At 35.0% G+C, this 22,138-nt stretch overlaps 3 protein-coding genes across 4 annotated transcripts; 1 reads left to right on the top strand and 2 right to left on the bottom strand.

Annotated features, from left to right (window-relative positions):
- Positions 1-258: 258 nt before the first annotated feature.
- LOC116308781 (uncharacterized) lies at positions 259-21,334 on the bottom strand. Its single transcript, XM_031719269.2, has 13 exons — positions 21,068-21,334; positions 20,081-20,206; positions 19,506-19,685; positions 18,823-19,104; positions 6,362-7,264; positions 4,750-5,668; positions 4,101-4,548; positions 3,765-3,945; positions 3,296-3,338; positions 3,064-3,176; positions 2,836-2,928; positions 2,251-2,283; positions 259-1,013 (listed from the first exon to the last, which is right to left on the bottom strand). The coding sequence occupies exons 1-13, from the start codon at positions 21,227-21,229 to the stop codon at positions 609-611; spliced, it is 3,888 nt and encodes a 1,295-aa protein (XP_031575129.2). The 5' UTR covers positions 21,230-21,334; the 3' UTR covers positions 259-608.
- Positions 8,414-13,313, bottom strand: LOC148906183 (uncharacterized). Of its 2 annotated transcripts, none has more exons than XM_089039245.1 (11): positions 12,290-13,313; positions 11,874-12,129; positions 11,673-11,785; positions 11,398-11,534; positions 11,151-11,285; positions 10,847-10,937; positions 10,547-10,717; positions 10,245-10,442; positions 9,743-9,900; positions 9,497-9,615; positions 8,414-9,201 (listed from the first exon to the last, which is right to left on the bottom strand). In XM_089039245.1, the coding sequence occupies exons 1-11, from the start codon at positions 13,311-13,313 to the stop codon at positions 8,628-8,630; spliced, it is 2,976 nt and encodes a 991-aa protein (XP_088895371.1). In that variant the 3' UTR covers positions 8,414-8,627. The 2 variants fall into 2 exon arrangements, with proteins under 2 accessions (XP_088895371.1, XP_088895372.1); XM_089039246.1 differs by having other exon boundaries at positions 11,407-11,534.
- LOC148906182 (uncharacterized) lies at positions 13,962-17,371 on the top strand. Its single transcript, XM_089039247.1, has 8 exons — positions 13,962-14,120; positions 14,275-14,331; positions 15,332-15,385; positions 15,560-15,693; positions 15,915-16,043; positions 16,164-16,271; positions 16,538-16,715; positions 16,898-17,371. The coding sequence occupies exons 5-8, from the start codon at positions 15,972-15,974 to the stop codon at positions 17,035-17,037; spliced, it is 498 nt and encodes a 165-aa protein (XP_088895373.1). The 5' UTR covers positions 13,962-14,120; positions 14,275-14,331; positions 15,332-15,385; positions 15,560-15,693; positions 15,915-15,971; the 3' UTR covers positions 17,038-17,371.
- Positions 21,335-22,138: the final 804 nt, after the last annotated feature.

Raw genomic sequence — 22,138 nt, 5'->3', positions numbered from 1 at the left:
GACCAATTTTAAATCTAAATCTTTTTATAATAATGTATAGATATAAGCATACTTGTATACATATTTAACAAAGAGCAAAAACTGCTAGCTATTACAAACAAATAAAATGTACTGGCTTTGAAGCTGCCGAAGAATGGATAATCTTGAGTGAAGAACTCTTAAAACAATATTCAGAAACAATTTACATTGATCAACAATTCCCCTTAAAATACTACAATTACAAAATTAATAAATACTATAGACACAACCCTCACAAAGTGGTTGTTGAAGATAATCTTTATTGAATCTTCTTCTGTACAGGGTAAAGTACAAGTATGGTAAGGATAGGAGATAATAGCAATATGAGTGATGTGAGTAAATCTCAAGGGGGAATGTGAATGGGGGATTGTGTATGCATTTAGGTATATCTGGAATTCACAGGTACCAATGATCCGTCTTCAAAACAATTACAATCCACAAACAAGTTTGGTCCTACAACAATTTACATAATTTTCACAATTCTCAAGAAATTTTTTTCATTTTTTCATGTTCCATTTTTTCTAGCACTCATTTCCTTGTTAATTCAAACTTCTGAAGGTTGTAGGCAATTTCCAGTGGTGTGAATGGGATCATTTTTCACTGACAGGGGTTGTTTCATCTTTAACACTGATACTTCCAGTATCATCAATATCTTTATTAACTTTCACTTCTTTTATTTCCTCAGCACTCTTTTCAGTGCTCTGTTTACTTGGATCTTCAACCTTTTCTCCCTCTTCTACAACATTTTCTTTACTTAACACATTTCCCTTATCTGAAACCTCATCTTCCTTAGATACACTACCCTCTTTTATCGTTTCATCCTCACCCATTTTGGACTCCTGTTTAATTTCAACTGAGCTTTGACTTTCTTTGGTATCAGGTTTTGCTGTCTTGTCCCTATCTGTGTCTTCTTTCTCAGCCTTTGGAAATTCTTCTATAGCATCTTTGCTTGTGTTTGTCTCTGGTTCTGGATCTGTTTCTTCCATATGTGTTGACTGTGCAGTTAACACAATGAGTAAAGAAACAATGCAAGGCAAGGAGATGTACCGAAATAAGAGGGAAAGAAAAATACATTCCTTGTTAGGCAAACTACCTTTTTTTATTACCATAATTTTTTTCAAACTACCTTTATAAACTGTAAGTTTACAAAAAAAAGCTACGAGACTTCAATGTGCGCTCTTTAAATCTTTAAATCAAAATTTTATCTCCTTATGAAAATAATGGATTGTAAGAGTGATAATTTGAATTTAAAAAATTGGGAGTCAGTTTACATTTCAAGTAAAGACTTATGAAACCTGTAATGTTACAAACAGGTTTTTTTAAAATACAGCCTGTATCAGCATAAAAGTTATAAAAAAGTTGAGTCAAAAACACATTAAGGTAGCAAGAGTATAGTAATGAATAGTAAACACTCAAGGAGTCAGAAGCCTTTATTTGAAAAACAAAACACACTAGTAACATTACTACAAGGAAACCATGCAATGATTGGAATTTTTCCCCAGTAGAGTGGGGTTGTGGAGAGGGGAGATTGATTATTACATTTTGGGGTGATACATGGGTGATGGGAGTGTATTTTTCTGAGTTTTTTAAATATAAATTGTGGACTGTGCATAGTTTTCCAAGTTTTTGATTGAAATTACAAAACCACTTTTTGAAGATCAGTGGTGCATTCAATAAAGATATTAAAATTTTTTTATCTGTGATGGCAGATAGAATATCTTTCTTTTTACACATCCAATTTATTTGTCTTTAAAAAATTTCTTACCAGGTAGACAACAACATCAGTCATGGATGGAGATATAAGTACATTTTTTCATTTATAGACTATTTTAATATCAGTTATAACAAGACTAAAATATATATGGCACTAAAGTGTGATGGAATGATGGTAAAGAATACATGCATAAAGACAACACATCTTACCATGAAGACAACACCATAAGACATAAATCAAAGTATGCAGTCAATAGGTAGTTTAAATGTCAAGTGTAATCGGGGGGAGGGGGTATGCAAAAGACATGTACACTTGATGAAAAGAATATATTGATTGACATTGATCCATCTGAACATTTACATTGGGATAATCAATGATGGTACACAAAATACATTACCACTGCGCATTGTGTGCACACATAGAGGGGTACCACACAGAAGAAAATGTACAAATGAATGGAAATAAAAGAAAAATAAATAGGAAAACAAATAAATGGAAAGGGATGAAATGAAACATACCTTAGCATCTTGATAACACAAATCATGGTATGTCTGTAAAAGGTAAAATCATAAGCAATCAGATATCATCAAATAATTTTTGATGCATCCAAGATCAAACAGTTTATTTTGATTTGCTTCTTAAATGTTAAGATAAGTAGAATAAAAGCCACATTAGACGGTATTTGCAGTAGCTCGTGACCACCAGTATTACAGCTGTTGTCTTTTTATGCACAGTACTTCATCTTGAAATTTCTTTCACCAGCAATTTCTTGAAATTTGGGGTAAAAAGACACAATAGCAAAGCTTTCATTGTGAATATTGAATGGATAGAACTGTGGTGAAATAATGGTAGATGTGTTGATCATCACAGTGAATGAGCGATCTAAGCGAACGCTGTAAAGAAAGACTTGAAAAAATGATTTCAAGCTTCAAAAGCTTCAGCTTTTTTGGGGTGGTGAGGCTAATGGGGAGGGGGGGGGGGGGCAAAAACTGGATGTGATCAGGGGGGTTAAGAAATTTTTCGCTAATCAAAGAGGTGTAGTGGGTAATATCTTTTACCTCAAAATTTTTCTATTATAAGAATTAGTGAATATAACTACTTGCCTTTCCAGCAATTCTAACAGCATCTTTGTAGCGCCATTCCTCATTAGCTTCATCCCAAAATAAATCAAATTTTTCCTGACAAACATCACATTTCTGGAATAAAAATAAATTGTAAATTCACAGGCAGCAGAGAAAAAGTAGTGTAAAGCATTAATGATAAACAAAGAAATGATACTCAAGGTAATGGCACATGATTTGAAATGGGACACAGTGAACATGTTGTCTTACTGTTTCAGTTTCTTTATCACCAGGTAAAACAGGACAACTGCCATCAGCCTCTACATTATTAGTTTCATTAGTATCACTCTCATGTTTTTCGGAGTCAAAAAAGGAACTGTGAGCTAGGAGTGAAAAAAAATGTATAATGTTAAATGCATTTCAAAACTTCATTAATGAGATAAAAATATTTCAGTACTAGGAGAAAAAAAACCAGAAATTTCAAAATAATGAACTACGGTACCTTTTTCTTCGGGGTCGGTAATTTCTTCATAATCAAGCCAATCCTGTCACAAACAGATGTAACAATGCAAATAAATAATAATAGGAGAAAACAATAGGAGACAGGTCATTCCAAAATCCAAGAATAGTTGGAATGACTTGTGTTTGTGTTTCTGCTTCTATCTCATTCTCGTCAAGAACATGGACCTTAGTGTTGAGACCAGATGGATTCAATGTTCTTTGTATTCAACGAAACCATTTCGATGTTGGAATGACCTAACGCCTATTGCCTTTGGCGATGACAACGTTTATTGAAATTGATGTATATAGGCGTTTCATATGATGATATGCAGGCGACAATTTTAGATGGCAGAACAATAGAACCCCTTTACTTCTCTATTACTCCAGGCGCATGCCTGCTATTAAGTAAAGTCTCTATTGCTTTATGGCTGTGTATATAAGATTGCTGCATGTTATGCTGCTGTTATCACCTTAAGAGGAATGTACCACTGTTTGTGGGCAATCCTCCTTCCATCTTTTTCTCTTCGATTTCTTCTAAAGTGCCAATCCAAATGTTCTCTGTAGAATGCTGCAGCTTCACCAGCAAATCGTAGGCCACATGATGAACACTGTGTTCCTTCATAGAGCATGTTGATGATACCAATATGACGCCTGTTATGAGAAGATATAATTATATATATAATATTATTAGAGATATTATATAATATTATAATATCTCTTTTCTTTTTTGGTGTGTGTGTGGGGGGGGGGGGGGGGGGGGGGGGCTTTATGTACTCAAATCTCCACTACAGCAAAAATATACTTACTTTCTTAAGTCATCTAGATTTTTCAGACCAATTTGTGGTATTTTTGTAGCAGCCTCTTTGGATTTTTCAATCATCTCTTGCAGTAAGTTTAAGCTGGATGTTGCTGCTTGTGAAACAACTGGAACTGCTTGACTAGGTAATGATGGTACCACAACTTTACTGGATGGAATTATTGGCTGAGCAACTGGAAGTGGTTGCTGTTGTATAGGAAGATGTATAGGAGGAATATGTCCTGGTTGTGATACAGGGATGGGCTGTGCTGGGAGGATGGGTTGAATGGGTATAGAAATGGGCGGGGTTCCTATTCTTGGTGGAGTATCAGCTATTCTTTCTTCAGTTACTTTAATAATACCAGCATGGACTAATCTGGAGAAGAGATCATCTACAGTTTTCTTTTCCATTCTGGAAGGAGTTGGTGGGTCAGCTAGAGGTGGAGGGGTTCCAGTACCTAATAAACACAAAAACAACATTGTTAATAATCAATTAAAAGTTTTACTATCCTCTATTTCTTAATTACTATAGATAGAATAATCATCACAATATCTTATTGATGATGTCATGTCAATCTTGTTGAGACATGGCATACCTCTTACACCCTTCACTTCACAATTAAATACAAGCTATTAGTTTATTGTATGAGGAAACTTACCTTGTCTAAGAGGAGAGCCAGCCATTTGGATAGGTTGTAATGGTGGTTCATGAGGAGGCCCATGGTGACCAGGGCCCATTGGAAGTCCTTGAAAGTGTTCCACTGGTCTGCCGTGTCCAATTGGTATCATGTCAGGGGGGTGGTGAGGCTCTCCACCAAATGGCTCTTCAAAGGGTCTTGGAGGCCCACCGTGAAAGTCATCAATTGGAGGTGGCCCTCTGAAATCCCTTGCATCCCTGCCTTGAGGTAAAAATGGACCTGGACGTCCCTCATCCATTGGATGAGGCCCTTCTGGAAACCTGTGGTGATTAGGAGGTCCCAGATCATGAAGAGGAGGTACTCTGTCATGGTCTACAGTCCTCCAAGGCCCATTTTCATTAGGAGGCCCTGGTAAGTCCATGAGTGGTGACCCTTCTCTTCGTGGATGGTCCCTTCTCATATGATGTGGATCCAAGTGTGGTTCTTCAATTCTCATTCTTCTACCTGGTATTGGAGGGCCCTCAAAAGAATCAGGTCCATCCCTTCCCTCCATTCTCATTGGAGGTGGTCTATTCATCATTCCTGGCCCTCCTCTCATTCCAGGTCCTTCTCTCCTCCACGGCTCTTCCATCCTAGGTCCTCTCCTTAATGGACCATCTTTCTGAGAATGTCTGGGACCTTCCATCCGTGGTCCATTAGTCCTAGCAGGTCCAATTCTTCCTCTTCCTCTAATGCTTTCATTTCTTTGATGTTCAAACTCTGGGGGTCTATGCTCATCTGGTAACTGCTGAGGCTCCCTTTCATTTAGTTGAACATCAGTAAACTGTTGGGCACCTTCCAGTTCTTGTTTCCTTTGTAACTCATAAAACTCTGCTAATTTGTCTATCAGTTCAATGTATTGGTCCTGTGATATAAGCCCTAAGTCAAGGCGCCGTTTTGCCTATGAAAGATAAAATACAATTACCATTTAGAAAAAAAGTCATTTCTATTGAATCGGCAAAACACCACCATCAATCACATAAATCCTTAGAGTATGTAAAGGTACATGGGAATTATTTGTGCCTTTTGTCTCTATCAGGTCATATAAACTGATTTCATTAAACCAAAGAAATCTAGCACATAAAAAGTTTGAGCCAAGTCTGTGTATGAAGCATTAATGATGGATATAAAATAAATTGTATAAAATAGAAATTGAAGTCTGATAGATATCAGTAGACATCGATTCACAAGTCAAATGGAATCACTGTGAGTCAGGGCTTTCATTAAGTTTTTAAATAAGGCTGCGTTCATAAAGTATGGCAGAGGGGGAGGGGGGCAGGTGAAAATTTGAAATGTCCAGAATAATTCTCAAGACCCCCCTTAAAGTCATGCAAAAAAATATGATCTCCCCTAAGCAAGGCTTGTAGCTTCTTCCAACAATTGTGAATCCCCCCATTTTTCTGATACAAATTTGCCCATCCCCCCTTTTTCCTACCAATTTTTTTCCGATCCCCGCTCAATTTCACCTGCCCCCCCCCCCCCCCCCCTGCCATACAATGTGAACATAGCCTAATAAGAGATTGGTAGTTAAATGTTGCTCAGTTACAGCAGCATTCTTGGATCTCTAAAAAAATGCTTAAAGGTCTTGACATACCTCTTCCAATATGACACCCTTGTGTTCCAATGTAAGTTCCTGTGGTACTGTAGCAAGTTCAGCATCATTACTAGGCACTCCTTCAGGTTCTTTAACTTTTGTAAAAACAAGATTATCATCAGTTGGCATGGGCTTTGGTTCCTGATGAGAATGAAGATCACCTTGTGGCACTTCCTTTGCATGTCTAGGTCCATGTTCACCAGCTTTTTCACCAGGATAACGTTGATTACATTGCTCTCCCTCAAGAGGTTGGCGTCGTTTGAATCGAAGTTTTGGTTTCTCATCTCTTCCTCTTCCACCTCTTCCTTCAAAATCTCGAGCATTTCTTTCAAAACCAAGTTTGGATTCCCTTTCTGATCTTCCATTTAACCCCCTTCCTCTTCCACCATATCCTCTTCCCCTGAAATTTCTATTTTCTGGTCCTTGTCTATCGCTCCTCTCTCTCTTGAAGTCACTGATTTTATCCTCTTCCAAACTACGCCTTCTTTTTGTTCTGATATCCTCTCTTGGTCTTGAAATTCTATCAGAGTCTGGTCTTGTATCTCTATCAGAACGTTGGTACTTCTTTTCTCTCCCTTCAAGAGGTGATTGACTTCTACTTCTTCTCTTAATCCCATGAGGTTCTTCACTTGACCGATTAATTCTCTGATCACGACCTCTTCCTGCACCTCTATAGATGTCTATTTCCTTGTGTACAGGTTCAGCAGGCTTGGACTTGTCCACATTACGTTCATTTCTAAAATTTGGTCTCGATTGTTGTGGTTTGTTATTATTATTATGTGAAGGAGTCTGATCTTTATGCCGTAGCCTTGGATCTCTATTGATGGTTGTGGCTTGACTGGATTGTGTGGTTTCAGCTTTAGTTAGGACAGGTTGAATTCCAGTGCTACTTGAAGACTTTGGCTAAGAAAATAGATGAAAATTTATCAAAGAAAATTTCTATGATAGGCCTTTTTGGTTTGGGAGTAATATTTTCCCATTTCAGACCTTGTGTCATTTCCTAGAGTATCATATCTTTGTTTAATGGTTGTGCATGTGAAGACCCACTAATATGGATACAACTCGAACAAAGAATCCAGTGAATCTTATTATCAAGGGAATGATGGAAAAAAAACATCTATAGATGCTTTGCACCGGTTTCTTTGCACCATCATGTATAGGAATCTGAATTCTTACCCATAAAAGGTTTATTCACAATATTTAAACAAAGTAATAGATATGGTCTACTGCTTGAATCATATCCACAACCCAGGTTGAGCATCTTGTTAAGATCTTGTCAGATCTTGCCAGATCTTGCAAGATCTGGTAAGATCTTGTGTAAACCCAAGATTTTGGCAAGATTTTGATAAGATCTTGCCAAGACCCTTTCAAGATCTTTTTATTTCTTAAAAAGAGATTTAACATACTAAAACTGCAAGATCTTGACAAGATCATGCCAAGATCCTGGCAAGTCCTTAACAAGATCTTATTAAAGATCTTATCAAGATCTTAACCAGATCTTCCCAAGATCTTGTAATGATCTTGCAAGTTGATTTGAAAATATATCCAAAGATCTTAACAAGATCTTCCAAAGACAGTATCAAGATCTTGGCAGGATCATGCCATGATCTTATCAAGTTCTTAACAAGATCTTAGTCAAGATCTCATAAAGATTTTAACAAGATCTTGCAATGATCTTGCAGACAATTTGAAAATCTTCAAAAGATCTTAACAAGATCTTCCAAAGATAGTATCAAGATCTTGGCAAGATCATGCATTGATCTTATCAAGTTATTAACAATATCTTAAGCAAGATCTTTTTGAGATCTTAATAAGATCTTCCTAAGATCTTGTAATAATCTTGCAAGATATTTGAAAATATATCCAAAGATTCTTACAAAATCTTTACAAGACTCTTGCCAAGATCATGGCATGATCTTATCAAGAAGCTTTTACGAGATTAGTTGTGATCTTTAAATGAACTTAATTGAATTTTCTCTAGAATTTAATTGTCATAATCTTTGCAAGACATTTAAAAATATTTTAAGAATCTAAGACAGCAACTTCAGCCAGTTTTATTTACTCCTTATAATATTTAATAATGATCCTCAGACTAATATCTTACTATCAGAGTATATGTTACATGACCACACTACTGTTGTGAAAATTACTGCTGAGGAAAGTAAACAAACAAGAATATAATATAGTCATTGTCACTTTAAAATAATATTACTTCATCTATTTTGCAAAAAAAACAGTTCACATTTTAAGTTGAGAGCATTATATATTATTTACAATTGAAGTCTGTTACTGGTGTAACATAGGCAAAAATGAAAGGCTCATTCACTTTGACTAATATACATTTACATGTGATACTTGTACATTTGATAGCAAAGAGCTCTGGTTCAAGAGGACCAGACATAGGTATATGGTTACTTCCTAGTAGCTTAGCACTTGCATATGCCAAAACTGATGGATCTGATGGTGGTGTGATATTGACAGAGCAAATAGAAGTTACTACTTGACTATAAAGCTTGACTATTGCAATAGGTAATGATTTTACTCTTATATAAGTTTGTACCTCCCCATAAAAATATTCAGACTGGTCTAAAGAACGTAGCTGAACAATAGAACTACATGACTTCCCAGCCCTTTTGTAGGATCGTGAATGAAAAACGTTCCCATTCATCTCTATTCTCTCTGCATAGTTGTATTTTTCATTTATATCTACATGTACTGGGGAAAGGTTGCAAACAGCAAGTAATGCATTGACAGCATTAACTTCCTCGGCACTCATAGATTTAAGTTGGGTAGGCTCAGCAAAAGATACTGCACTCCTTTCCTGTTGACTCCATTTGAGCCTGTAGTGTTGAAAATTGAAAACAACATGCATTAGATTGTTAAAATTGCTTTAACTAGTCAACTTAGACCAAGTTCAGATGGCGTACTTTCCATGAGCTGTACTAAAAGTGGAATTTGGGTTGGCCCAAATTATGTTAGTACAGCTGTTTTATTCAAACACTATGCTTATTCAGCCATGTCAAATTTTCTGCGATTTAAAGTGATGTTACAAAAGTTTATCAAGTGATTTAATATATTAGGCTTGTACTTCTCAGGGTAAACTCTTTACTCTATAGCTACAAAATGTTTATTTACCTGGGCTTTGACAATGACAAGCTCTTGGAAAAATGCTTAACTTCCTCCCTGGCATCAGATTCTTGAAGCTGGTGGGTAAGAGGATAGATCTGTCTCTCCACCAAATAGTTGTTAGCCATCTAATCAAATAGAAGAGTACACATTAAAAAAATCAACACAAATTTGTATATAAAATTGCATAATTTATGAATTAAATTAAGCTTGTTGGATACTTTTTTTAAATTTTAATAATAGCTGTTTAGCTACCTGGTCTGCAACTCCTCTTGTCCCTTTGAAAGCAGTTAGCAGATGGGCAATCATAGCTTCAAATGCAAATGATGAATGTGTCCACAGTGGACCCATAATATGAACTTGTTGTTCCAAATGAGATAGACTGTGGGCATTGATTGTTTCACTTCTTACACCTTGAATGTAATCATTGACAAGCAAACAAACAAAAAGCTTAGAACTACAAGCACCCATACTTGGCTTTCATCACACAGTGGCCATGTTTATTCTCATGAGTGTAAACCGTTTTTGTTGAATGCTGTGAGAAGTCTCTAAAAATTGAGGCCTATAGGGGACCCAGGGGATTCAAGACCTATAGTTTCAACCTATATGGCCACCATGTGATAAAAGACTAGAATCCATCTTATTTAGGACTAACACTGATCCTCTAGGACTTTCGCTCTAGCATATCTTATTAATGAAAATAATTTTTATAATAATTATTGTTACTGGTAGTTAAAAGTTTGAAAGTTTGATATACCATAGTACTGTTTCATGAGGCGACAAAATGATTTAATAACAATTCCAGCAAATTCAATTTCATCTCTTGTTATTTCGTTCTTCAAGAATATCCATAGAGCAGAGGAGAGTAAAGCCAAATGATGGAAGTATTCTGGATTTAATACTCCTTTCAGGACAGGAAGACCAAAGTACAACAAGAAATGTTGAATCTCAGTAGCTGTGTTATGAAAAAGAAAAGCAATCATGTCTTTAATTAGTACCTATATACTGTATGCTAATTAATACTTCACCAAATTAAAAGAACATATTTTTAATTTTAACCTTTCCATCTTTTCAAGTTATCCAGAGTTCTAGGTTTTCTTTCCATGTCATGAGGCACTGCAATTGACTCTATACTTGTATTTACTTTCCTCTGTGAAGCCGGAGACAGGTAGAAAGGCTTATCCTTATTACTTGAATTTATCATTGCTGTTAGAATCCATTTACCAGTACCTAGAGTAGTGAATATTTATGGCACACGTATTAGTGATACCTTATTCTAATCAGTTAATTATAATAATTAATGATTATGTTCATGCATGTGTTATACTTTTGCATTATTGTGCACGTGTGTACATTTACCTTGAAGAATGCAATGCATGTAATCAATCGGACAACCATCAGGAATGCTCATATGATTCAGAAGTATAGAAAAACCTTTCAACCCAAATACCTGTTTTAAAATGAACATGTTGGTAATCAAAAGCCTTATGTGCAAAGAATATTGAATATTAAGTGATGATGCATATTAAAAAGTTTTCCAAATTATTGTGAAAGTGCAAGAATTAATTATTGACTTTACACTACTTAATAATTTAAAAGATCTGTCATTTTTTATTTCAGCTAGAATTTATTTAATCATTGTAATAATTTAATTTTTACTCACACTAGCACCACTAGCCTCAGCTACTAAAGCATGAAACCGAGTTTCTCTTGCTGTTCTTCTCGTATACTTTGCTGAGAAAGGGTAAACCCTTACATTCCCTCTTATTGGTAACCTCAATCCTGGGTGAAAACAAATCTGCACAAGAGTTATAGTATTAATATTGTCCAAACAGCTAGACATGGCTACATTTTGATCTTTCAAAAAATGTATTGTCAATTATATTACATTGTAATGTATTTATATTTACTTGACTTACTGAGCAACCAAACTTTCCATTAAAAAGCTTATGAAGAAGTATAAGGGCCTTTCCAGGAAGGTCACGAATACAGCAGTGTAAATGCACCTTGAATGTCAAGAAATCTCCTCCGGCAGTGCACTCCAGACCTCAAAATGAATGTTGAAATAATAACTTAAGTTTATCATAACTCATTCTTACATAAATGTTCCATATCTATTCTTGCAGCTATTTTCATTGAAGTAAATACTGCATGTTAGTCATAGGAACAAAGTATGAAAACATACCATCTTCTGCTAACTTTGAAATTGTTGTTAAAGTAGTCTGTAGGAAGGCATTAATGTCAGGTTTCTGGGGTCCATACCAAAGGCCAAGTAGAAGTACATTCTTGATAGAATATCTAAAACCAAATTTACCAAATTTTAAGGAGAGATTAGACTCCAGACAAAGGGAAGACATCAAGACTATACTCATATATACTCTCATACCTCTTATTTGGTGGAATCTCCAAAATTACAACATATAAGGGCCATATTGAAGAGTTAGTAGATTTGAAAACTGGGGCTCCATCAGTACTTAACATCAAACTGATATGGTGGCTGGTTCCCTCTGGATCTTCATCATGAATTGTTTTATAAAAGTCTTTATACGAAGAGCCATCTGTTATGTCTTTGTATGTTGCTGATTCTTTAGAACATTCCAACCGTTGTCTTTCGCATGAAGCCAGTATATCTGAAGTATTTTCTGTAGAATACGAAAGAAAAAATGCATCCACATTAAAGTACACTTACTAGTTAATTAGAAACCCCTCTCCCACATGATGAGGATAATGGGAAACTCTATGCCTGCTTCAACATTTTTTTAACAAATCTTTCTAAAACGATAAAATAAGATGTTACTTTACCTTCGATAAGGATCTTTAGCTGAGGTTCTAGAGGTATGTTGATAAAAAAAGCCTCATCCTTCGTGGGATTCCTATTTGCAACACGATGTCCTTTCTGGCACGCCACAGCATTATCTTCTAATGTTTCCTTACAGACCCGACAAAGTCGGGTTTTCTTTAAAGTAGAAATTCCAGGCAATGTCCGTTTTAAAAGCTCCTTATATGTCTTGGGAATTACATCTTTGACGTCATCTGGGCAATGCAACCTTATAAGTGTGAGTAAATCATTCTGTGCTTTGCGTGAAAGTTTGTATTTCCGTGAGAACTGTAGGATTAGGACGTAACTTGCGCCACGAGTTAAATTCGAATTCTCACAGATTATGTCGTCGAAAATATTCTTACTATTTTCATCCCTAGATGCATCTAGAACATCATCAGATCTCGATTCATCACTAGAACTTTGCTCATCACTTGAACTGCAGGTTCCAGATTCAACATTTGATTCAGAACACTGCGAGGAGGATTGGCCATCAACATGATGTTCAATATCAAGCTGGATTTCTTGATCGGAATCATAGATGGATGACGAGCAGACAACACTTTCATCATCTTGGTACTGTTGCTGATGTACTTCTATTTCATTTAACATACTATTCTCATCTTCATCAGTGGATGTATCCAGTAAATAAGAGTTGTGTAATAGCTTTCTCGGGCTTCTCTTTCTTTTTTTGTAACTAAACAATTCATCTTCACTACTCGTACCACTGTCGTCATCGTGGTGATTCAGATATTTCTTTTTTTTTAACACGCCTATAGAATGACCTTCGTCATCACTGGAAAATAATGGATATCTGGTAGTTCTTTTCTTTCTCTGGCAGCCTATTCCATCCTTGTTTTTCAATGGAGTATTTTTCAATGGAGTGTTTTTTAATGGAGTGGTATCAACACTAGTTTCATCATCAGAAACATCGTACTCGTTATCAGTCCCACTGTCAAGATTTGCACGGCTGGAATCGCTCGATTCTTTATCTGAATCCGAGTTCATGCTTTTTTGGGTGAGTATTGTGCTAATTCAAAGTCATCTTTACATCTAATATTACTTTCTATAAGAAAATGGATAAACTTCGCTTTCGATTTATGTAATCTTTCGTGTCAACCAATATTTATCGTTCCCCTCGCAAATAATCTACTGTAAATAGCGGGGGAAATGTCGCACAATCATTGGTGCGTTTTAGCCAATGAAACGCGACGTCATACAAGAAACAATTTCATTGGTTATCCAATGAAACGAGAAGCCATCACGTGCTCAACTCTAATATAGGACGTCAAAAATTACGCACACGTGCTTTCATCGACGGAAAAAACTTCTCGCATTACAAAACTGCTTCGACCATTTATCCACTTCAACATGACTTCAAGAACTGTTATGAAAGAAACAAGCAAAAGTAACAGATTTTCAAAAGCGTTGAATGCAGTGATCTTCTTTCTTAAGAATGCCGTGCTGATGCCTAGCCGTTTAAGATTTTCAAAAGCGTTGCATACAGCGATCTTCTTCCTTAAGAATGCCGCGCTGATGCCTAGAAGTTTTCAAAAGCGTTGATTAGGATCTGTCTGAGTAGAAATAATTTAAAATAACAGATTGTATTGCGGTTAATTGTAGTAGATATTAAAACTATGATTCTATCAATTACAGTTAATGAAGACCGGTATTATCTGATAGTGTTCGATGATAATACCTATTCGGTGGCAGACAGAAAGCAAGTGCTCTGTCCGGACATAGACTTGACGATTGGGACTAAAGTAAAAGTAAAGAGCGGCACGCGAACGCATATTGGAAATTTAACAAATATTGGTAAGAATATTCCCATTGCTGATTTATGAAAAGTTAATAATTGGAGACTCAATGTGAGGCATTGACTAAGACATACTTGCATGCATTTTAAACCCACAATTTTTAAACGATTTGTAAAGTTCTTTATGATCCTTGTTTTTTCTTTGCATTGTAGGTCCAAAACGTGATCTAGATAGAGTGGCTGCTCTACAATTTGGCAAACAATTACCAGGTAAAAAACTCTTTCTTTTATCCATTGTTGATCGAGCCAACAATATTTGTTGTGAAAGGAAATTTGGGCAATACACATGAACAATCAGAGTACAGTGTATGTCACCACGTACGCACAGCAGTAAACTGCCTTGGTTTCCCTGCTTAAAGTGGATATTAACAGAGGTTAATATGAATCTAAATCTGTAGGCGGGCCAGGATGGGAACAGGAAGTTGAATTTAATTAATCTATTGATCCATCATATGGCGTTTTAGCACATCAATGTAATATGCAAACATAATAAGTAAGGACGCTAATACTTAATTAGTGCGTTTAATTAGCTGAAGCACTTTCACTTAGCTTGCGATAGGAATAACACACCGAACTACCGCTTTATAGAATTTGTCCTGCCCACCACTCCACTATAGAGGTAGTCAAAAGTTAATTGTGTAAATAAATTTTTATTTTTTTTCTCTAAAAATATATAGTCTTTAATCAATAATTAATAATAACAATAATCTCTAATCAATAATTAATAATTTTTAAATATTTATACATTTTTTCAAGATTGTAAAAAACGAATAGAATTTGTCCATTATTTAAATATGAATATGTTAATATATAATACTTACAAAGAAGAAGGAATTATAAGATGAAAAAACTGACTAATAAGGAAAATTGAAATATATATTAAATATATAACTGTGTATCTTTATCTAAAAATCTACGTTAATAAGCTAAAAATCTAAATTTATAAAATGGCGCTTCAAAGTTAATTGTGTAATATTTTTGTTTTCTCGATGTTGACTTATTATTCAGGGGAATAATAGTAAATACGTTTCTAACAATATAGACTTAGGATTTAAATATATGTATATATAATGTTTTTTATCTGTATATTCATAGTATTGAGTTTTATGTTAATAAAGACTACCTGAACCCATTCCAGAGTCTAGTGTGATTTAGAACTGAGAACTAGTCTTAAAAACAAGTTATAGAGTGTTTTTTTTAATTATTGTAGCAAATGAGAAGACTATCAAGAGATTAAATAAGAAACCGGAGGTTAGAGAAGATGGTAAGAATAATAACTTATTTTTAAGTCTTCTAAGATCACAATTGTTGTGTTTGCATTGTATTTTTATATGCTTTTGTTTAAAATAAACAATCTAACTGAAATCTTTCCTTTGATATCAAAATAAAAAAGGAGACATGTCCACCATATCATTTGATGCATTTTTTTCCGTTACAGCACCTAAACCAAAAAGGAAACTTATTGAAGTGGAAACAGAAAACGAAGAGTCAGATAGTGATGATGAAGAGATTGATGAAGCAGAGAAGGAAAGAGAAAGGCTGTATTCGCTAGTTTCGAATTTGGAGGATGCGGTAATTGCAGAAGCTTTATACACCTATTTCAAAAATCATTGTCACAGCCAAATAACAGTGCAAAGTCCTTTAAGACTGTTAATTTTCCTGTTCTTTCTTTTGGATTTGGCATAAAGCAACAAAATGTTCTAATTTTATTTCCTATTTTCACTTGATCCAATTCCTGACCTCATTAATTTTTGACAATTTTCTGAAAATACTTTATTTTGTTGAACTTGCAGCCCATTGCCAACATTCCTAAACCTGGCTGTGAGTGCAAGGTGCACATTGCAAAGCTCATGAAGGAAATGTCAAGTCTGAATCAAAGGATGACTGACTTAGAGAAGGCTTTGAAGACAAAATTAACCAAGGCAAGTACATATCCAATTGTTACAACCAAATGAAAGAGGATCTCAACAAGAAAACGCATCTAAAATCAGGCTACAATATTAACATAAAAACTTGGGTTTTTTTTAAAATTTTAAACTTAGAATGAGGGAACTCCAGATAGGTCAAGATCTAGTGCTTTACCTCCAAGCCCTTCAACACCAATGGGATCATTAAAGGACCTATCAGATGCCTCTGCTCTTCAAAACATTGTAAGTTTCTAACATAATAATTTTTCCCTTATTTATATGAGTAGTATGTACCTGTTGAATCAATAGGTCACTTTAGAAACGAGCAGGCGGGATTGTGGCAAGTTTGAAATTTGAACCTAATTAGCCAAAACTCTAAAGTTCGGATGGCTTTAAATGTTTGTATCTCTTGTTCCTCCTATGATTCAAGCATTAATTCCAATGTGCTAAAATTTAGGAAATATAGGAAACTAGAATCATATTAATATATATATTGTTTATTTTTACAGGAACACAATGGCATAAATCTGCTTACATTGAAGGCACCTGCAAGAGAGCCTCACAAAAATGCCCTGAGGTTAATGGACAAACTTTTTTCAGTGGAAGAAATGAGTCAGGGGATTCTGTTTGCCTCAAAGAGGTCATCAAAGAAAGAATTAGACCAAGAGAGAATTGGAAAAATGTTAGGTGAGTACCTTGAAAATGTAAAGCAAAAACATTTTTGTTCACAAATAAAATACTGAAATGGTGTTTCTCCAACATTTTTGCCATCCAAATAAAAAATCAAAATGGGACTTAAAGAAGTGAAAATATATATTTTATTATATCTAACAAAATAATTTTTATTTTTCTTTGTTCTCTTTTTTAAGAGGTGCTGTATGCAAATTATGGAAAAGAAAAGATCCAGAAAATGCATCAGCATGTTGTTGATGTCTGTAATCAGAAATGCAGAGATTGTGCACGCAAACTACAGATGAATCAGAAAGTGGTAGAAAGCAATGATGAATAGTTCTCTGATTTTTATTATATTCCTGAATCGAAACAAAGCAAATAGAGGGGAATGGTTATGAAACCTGTTGTAATTGGTTATTGTTCACTTTTTCCAAGCGTGACCCTGCACAATCCTTTGTTTTACCATTGTTGGCAATGGCTGAGTGAACATTAGACCAAAATCTTTCTTTTGGCTGCTAGTTCAAAATAATTAAAGATTTATAAGAGATATTTGAATATTCCTTTCGACAATCCCATCAACAAAGTTTATGTTTTCTTATTTCGGATGAGCATAAATCAAACATTGTGCATGGTCAAGAACTGTTCAACATCAAAATTAAGCGAACAAAGGCCACCCTATGACAATAGTTTCATAACCATTCCGGTCCCCTCTATTAACTATGATTGAAATATTGCCTAGCTGCAATAATCAAGTTTTGAAAATATTTTTACTTTGAGTTTTCTATTTTTTTTTTTTTTTAATAAGAAATATTATCGTAATTAGCTACATTAGTCCTCTGGGAAATTAAGGTTTTCTTCAAAAATAATTATGCAATGTGGTTTTTGCTGTTCCTGACCAACACAAATCACAGATAATTTCTTTAAGTGGTACATTATATGCATACTCATGTAAATTTTTGATCTTAATAATATTCCAATTTCTTAAATCATGCTTGAAGAAGATGTATTTTCTTATAGCAATATAAATAGAAAGAATGCAATTATGTACTATTTTAGACAGCAACAAAATTGTGTAATTTATCTATTATTCTTGATTCTGAATTTTTTTCAATTAAAGTTATTCTCGATCAAGACCTCTAATAAGTTTTATCCTTACTTAGACAACTCGTTTACAGGATATTTTAATTTAAGTGCTACAAATCAATCTTTGAAAGATCTAATTGGCATGATCCTAAAGCCTTATGGTGTAAGTCCCAATACCAGGGACTCTGAAAGATCTTACCAAATCCTGGAAGATCTTGCCAAGACCCTAAAACATCTTACAATACCCAGGAAGATCTTGTCAAGGCATTGAAAAAACATGTACATTTCTTGCAAGATACAGCATAAACTTGCCAAGATCCAGTAAGATCAGGTCTTATTTTGGCATGATCTTACCGAGATCCTGCAAGATACTGCATAAACTTGCCAAGACCCTGTAAGATCAGGTCTTATCTTGGCATGATCTTACCAAGATCCTGCAAGATACTGCATAAACTTGCCAAGATCTTAAGTAAGATCAGGTCTTATCTTGGCATGATCTTACCAAGATCCTGCAAGATACTGCATAAACTTGCCAAGATCCTGTAAGATCAGGCAAGATCCTGCCTGATCTTACAGGATCTTTGCATGATCTTGGCAAGTTTATGCAGTATCTTGCAGGATCTTACAGGATCTTGGTACAAGATCTTGCCTGATCTTGCTTAAGATCTTTGTTAAGATCTTGTAAGATTTTTATAAGATCTTGCAAGAATCTTGGCAAGATGTTCAACCTGGGAATGCATTATCTCAAAAATGGTCAACAAAAACAAAAAAAGAGAGAGAGAGAATAATAATAATAATAATCACTCTATCCTTATTTAGCGCCATTTCCATTTCTGTCCAATGGCGCTTTACAAATTACAATTAAAGATTAAAAACAAGTGGTAAAATAATTAAGAATTATATCAAGATGTTAAAATATATATACATTAAAAATTATTTTACTAGTTAGACCCAGCCTTTACACCGAGCCCCACATCTTCAAATTCAACGCAAACGAGCAACGAAAAGAACTTTTAAAACGAAAACAACCATAACTTACCATGCTAATCTCTTCTGTTTCTCCAACATTATTTCCCAGTCTTAATGTCAATAGTAACTGCTGTTGTTGAGTTATAAAGGCTTTTCTTTCTTGTTCCTGTTTTTTCAGAATCAAATCTCTTTTCATCTGGTGTTCTTGTATTTCTTGTTCAGTGAGGCGAAGCTGTTCCTCCTGTAATCGCTGAAGCTCTTGTAATCTCTTTTGCTGTTCCAGTAGTATTACTTTTTCATTATCATCTATGACTATTTCTGGTACAGAATCTTGTGGAACACTTACTTCTGCCTGGAATATCAAGAAGTGCCTTTTCAAAACCTGTTTCTTTAATTATTTATTTAAGCTTTGAAGTTTAAAATCAATTATATATCGACATTATAAAACAACCTCTGGGCTTCCAAATGGCTAACTCACAGATCAAATTTTGCAATTTAGGTTCTGGGGAGGGAGAAAAACTAGGAGAAACATCCTCAATCCAAGGGAGAGACCTAAAAAATTCTACTCAAATCCAATACCCCTGAAATTATAGGTGAGTAAATCCGTGCCATGCTACCTTAGCCTTGATTCCCAAATTTAATATCATTTAAGCTATTCCTGTGACTTCAAAAAATATCTAAAATTACCTATTCATATCAGTGTTCATTGGATATCATCATGTAGTAGAAGCAAAAAAAAGTACCAAAACAAACCTTTTTGAGAAACTTTGGATTGACATGGATTGATGGTGATGGAGGTGGAATAGCAGTGATAGGCCACCCATTATCTATCTGATTTATGTTAACATCAACTTCATGTAGTACTTTAGCAGGAAAATACTGAGGCCAGGTGTGCCGTAACTTGTATAAGTCTTTCCTCACTTTTTCATCCCCCTAAACAACCATTAAAAAAAAACAGTATGAAGGACAGTATTTCCAATACTAATGTAAAACAAAATAATTATAAATATTTCTTTTGGAGAGCAAATGTCTACCAATAAATATGTGCTAGAAGTATCTAGATTATAACAGAGGTAAGGGAAGGTATGTTTTTTATTGGAGAGAGGTCTGTAGCTTCAGAGGGGAGGTTCATCAGTGAAAATTTGAAGTTTTGTGGAGGCTCAAAGGTTTTTATTTTGATGAAAGCTAGTTTCTTGAATGACTTAAAAGGACAGTCATAAATTTCTTACTAAGTAAAAGGCAGAAGGCTATAAACATGTTTAAAAGATTACTGCAAATCCCCCAGCCCTTACCCCAATAAAAATTGTATCTTCCCTTATCATATATACCTTTTCAAAGACAGCAACAAATACTTTCACAAGTACTTGTGCTATCAAATTTAGATAATCACCACCAACGTTCTTTATAATGGAATCCAAAAGATACAGAGAGGGGAGTTTGTGTTGTTGTGGAACCTGAAAACAATTAACATTTTAAATAGCAGTCAATTGGGTGCAAGAAAATTTGAACTCCAGACTTTGAATGCAATATAGCTGAAGCCAAACATAAGTGTGTTTCCTGTTGCATGAGAAAAATAATAGGGGTCGGTAGGTCGGATTTTTTTTTGGACTGACACAACAGTTGAAAAGAGCCTACTGGGAACCCTGTGGTGCATTTAGGAATGGAGAAAATATTAGGGTCGGCAAAAATCAGCAAGAAAATCTCGCCAGAGACCTTTGACAAAAGTAAAATCTTAAACGAAGGAAATGACCAAAATTTACAAGGGACTATGACCAGAAGGGCAAATGTTTGACTAAAAATGCCATATTTTGGCCAGCATTGTCTAACAGCTGTCTTAAACTTTATATAAGATATTACACATACAATGAAAAAATGTCTTCTATGGTCACTGAGCGATTCTTTGATTACGAAACACTCTAACAATATTAATGATCTAACTTGAAAAATAAGTAAAATCAATGTAAGCTTATAGCAATGAGTATAAGCTTACATTTAGAGCAAGATCAAGTTTCCAAATACGTGCAAGACCAAAGTGGTGTTATCCTAATATATAAATATAATACTATTTAAAGACACTCATAATATCAATAGGTTATGATAACCAGAATAAAACAAGCAACAAACTATCTAGGTTGTTTATCTTTTTACAAACTGGCTTTAAGCTTAGATATTTAGCTTCGTCACCTTATGGTGCAATGATATTTAAAACATATTACGAAATAGTTCCATTGACTTTAAATTACCAGAATAAAATTACATGGCAATTTCATTAGGTTCAATATAGTTTAAGACAAACTTATAAACCAAAAACTAACCTTATAAATGCGTTCCTCGATGAGTTTTGTAATACTTGAGGCAAACTTGCTATTCTCCTCGGCTAACATTGTTAACACATTTATCAGAGGTTTGGAGTTGAAAGTTAGGTCTTCTAAAGAAGAACCGTATTCTTCTATAATAGCAGTCTCTTCTGCGTCCATCTTTACGGATTATTAAGGAAGGAAAGATGAAAAATATTAAGGGAAAGATGGGGAAAGTCAGACAACAGAATAAAAGAAAATTCAAAATGGAGGACGGCTTGGAAACAGCCTCGTTGCCATGAACCTCGTGCCTTGGGCTCGCAAAGACTCCTGGGATACATGGTCAAAGAACACGCGCGCGAAATAGCTGCCACAGGTAACCCAAGAGCAGGATTTAACTTCATGCTTCTGGAGCCGAAAAGAGTTTCAATAAAAAGAAAAAATATCTTCAATATCCTTTTGTTCAAGTTTGAATGCTTTTGTTAGTCGACGTTGATAGAGGATTTCCGCTTTTATTTCTACTGATTTTGTTTAGGTCTGCTTGAGTACTTACTCGGAACTGACGTCCAGTGTGAGAATCAAATGGCTTTTTTTCCAATAGCAAATCAAAGCACTATTATGTATTCTGATAAATCATGAAGATTTTCGTAAACGGGCAGTTGAAAGGTTTGGCCAGCAAATATTTTAAGCGACCGTAGCTTTTGAAGCGCTATTGCAGACATCAGCTGAGTAAACTTTGATTCCTATGCCCAATAAAGTGAGTAAACATCGCTAACTTATAAAGTTTCTTTGCTGTTTTTATTAATTGCGCGAAACAAATGAACCATTGAGATAAATTCGAATGCTGGAATAGGCGGCAAGGGAAAAATGGGGAACTGAATGAAAAAGGCTACAGTTGGCATACAAGACACTGAGGAAAGTAGGAAGACTAAGAAAGAAGACAAGTAGAAGGCGGGATTCGCAGGGAGAGACTGAACGAAGGCAATGGATGGATGGCCAAAGTCAAGACTGGAAGGAAGGAAGGAAGGAAGGAAGGAAGGAAGGAAGGGAATGAAAGATATGGACATGTGGTACTGACAAAAGTCGGCA

This window comes from Actinia tenebrosa, unplaced genomic scaffold (assembly GCF_029948245.1).
Source record: "Actinia tenebrosa isolate PJP-AT-01 unplaced genomic scaffold, QUT_ActTen_1.0 PGA_scaffold6__47_contigs__length_16458017, whole genome shotgun sequence".
In the NCBI taxonomy this organism is placed as follows: Eukaryota; Metazoa; Cnidaria; class Anthozoa; order Actiniaria; family Actiniidae; genus Actinia; species Actinia tenebrosa.
The sequence above is the reverse complement of the archived record's forward strand: the minus strand, read 5'-3'. Positions and strand labels throughout refer to the sequence as shown.

What these genes read in the sequence shown, in the direction of transcription:
- LOC148906183 (XM_089039245.1), bottom strand. Translation starts at nt 13,313, where the DNA reads ATGAACTCGGATTCAGATAAAGAATCGAGCGATTCCAGCCGTGCAAAT. An exon ending in TTGGTTGCTCAGTAAGTCAA is followed by an intron (nt 11,286 to 11,397) that starts GTAAATATAAAT and finishes ACTCTTGTGCAG; the next exon opens with ATTTGTTTTCACCCAGGATT. An exon ending in TTGTCATTGTCAAAGCCCAG is followed by an intron (nt 9,202 to 9,496) that starts GTAAATAAACAT and finishes TCAACACTACAG; the next exon opens with GCTCAAATGGAGTCAACAGG.
- LOC148906182 (XM_089039247.1), top strand. Translation starts at nt 15,972, where the DNA reads ATGAAGGAAATGTCAAGTCTGAATCAAAGGATGACTGACTTAGAGAAG. An exon ending in TGAAGACAAAATTAACCAAG is followed by an intron (nt 16,044 to 16,163) that starts GCAAGTACATAT and finishes TTTTAAACTTAG; the next exon opens with AATGAGGGAACTCCAGATAG. An exon ending in CCTCTGCTCTTCAAAACATT is followed by an intron (nt 16,272 to 16,537) that starts GTAAGTTTCTAA and finishes TTATTTTTACAG; the next exon opens with GAACACAATGGCATAAATCT.
- LOC116308781 (XM_031719269.2), bottom strand. Translation starts at nt 21,229, where the DNA reads ATGGACGCAGAAGAGACTGCTATTATAGAAGAATACGGTTCTTCTTTA. An exon ending in TTGTTGCTGTCTTTGAAAAG is followed by an intron (nt 19,686 to 20,080) that starts GTATATATGATA and finishes ATGGTTGTTTAG; the next exon opens with GGGGATGAAAAAGTGAGGAA. An exon ending in ATCCAAAGTTTCTCAAAAAG is followed by an intron (nt 19,105 to 19,505) that starts GTTTGTTTTGGT and finishes TTGATATTCCAG; the next exon opens with GCAGAAGTAAGTGTTCCACA.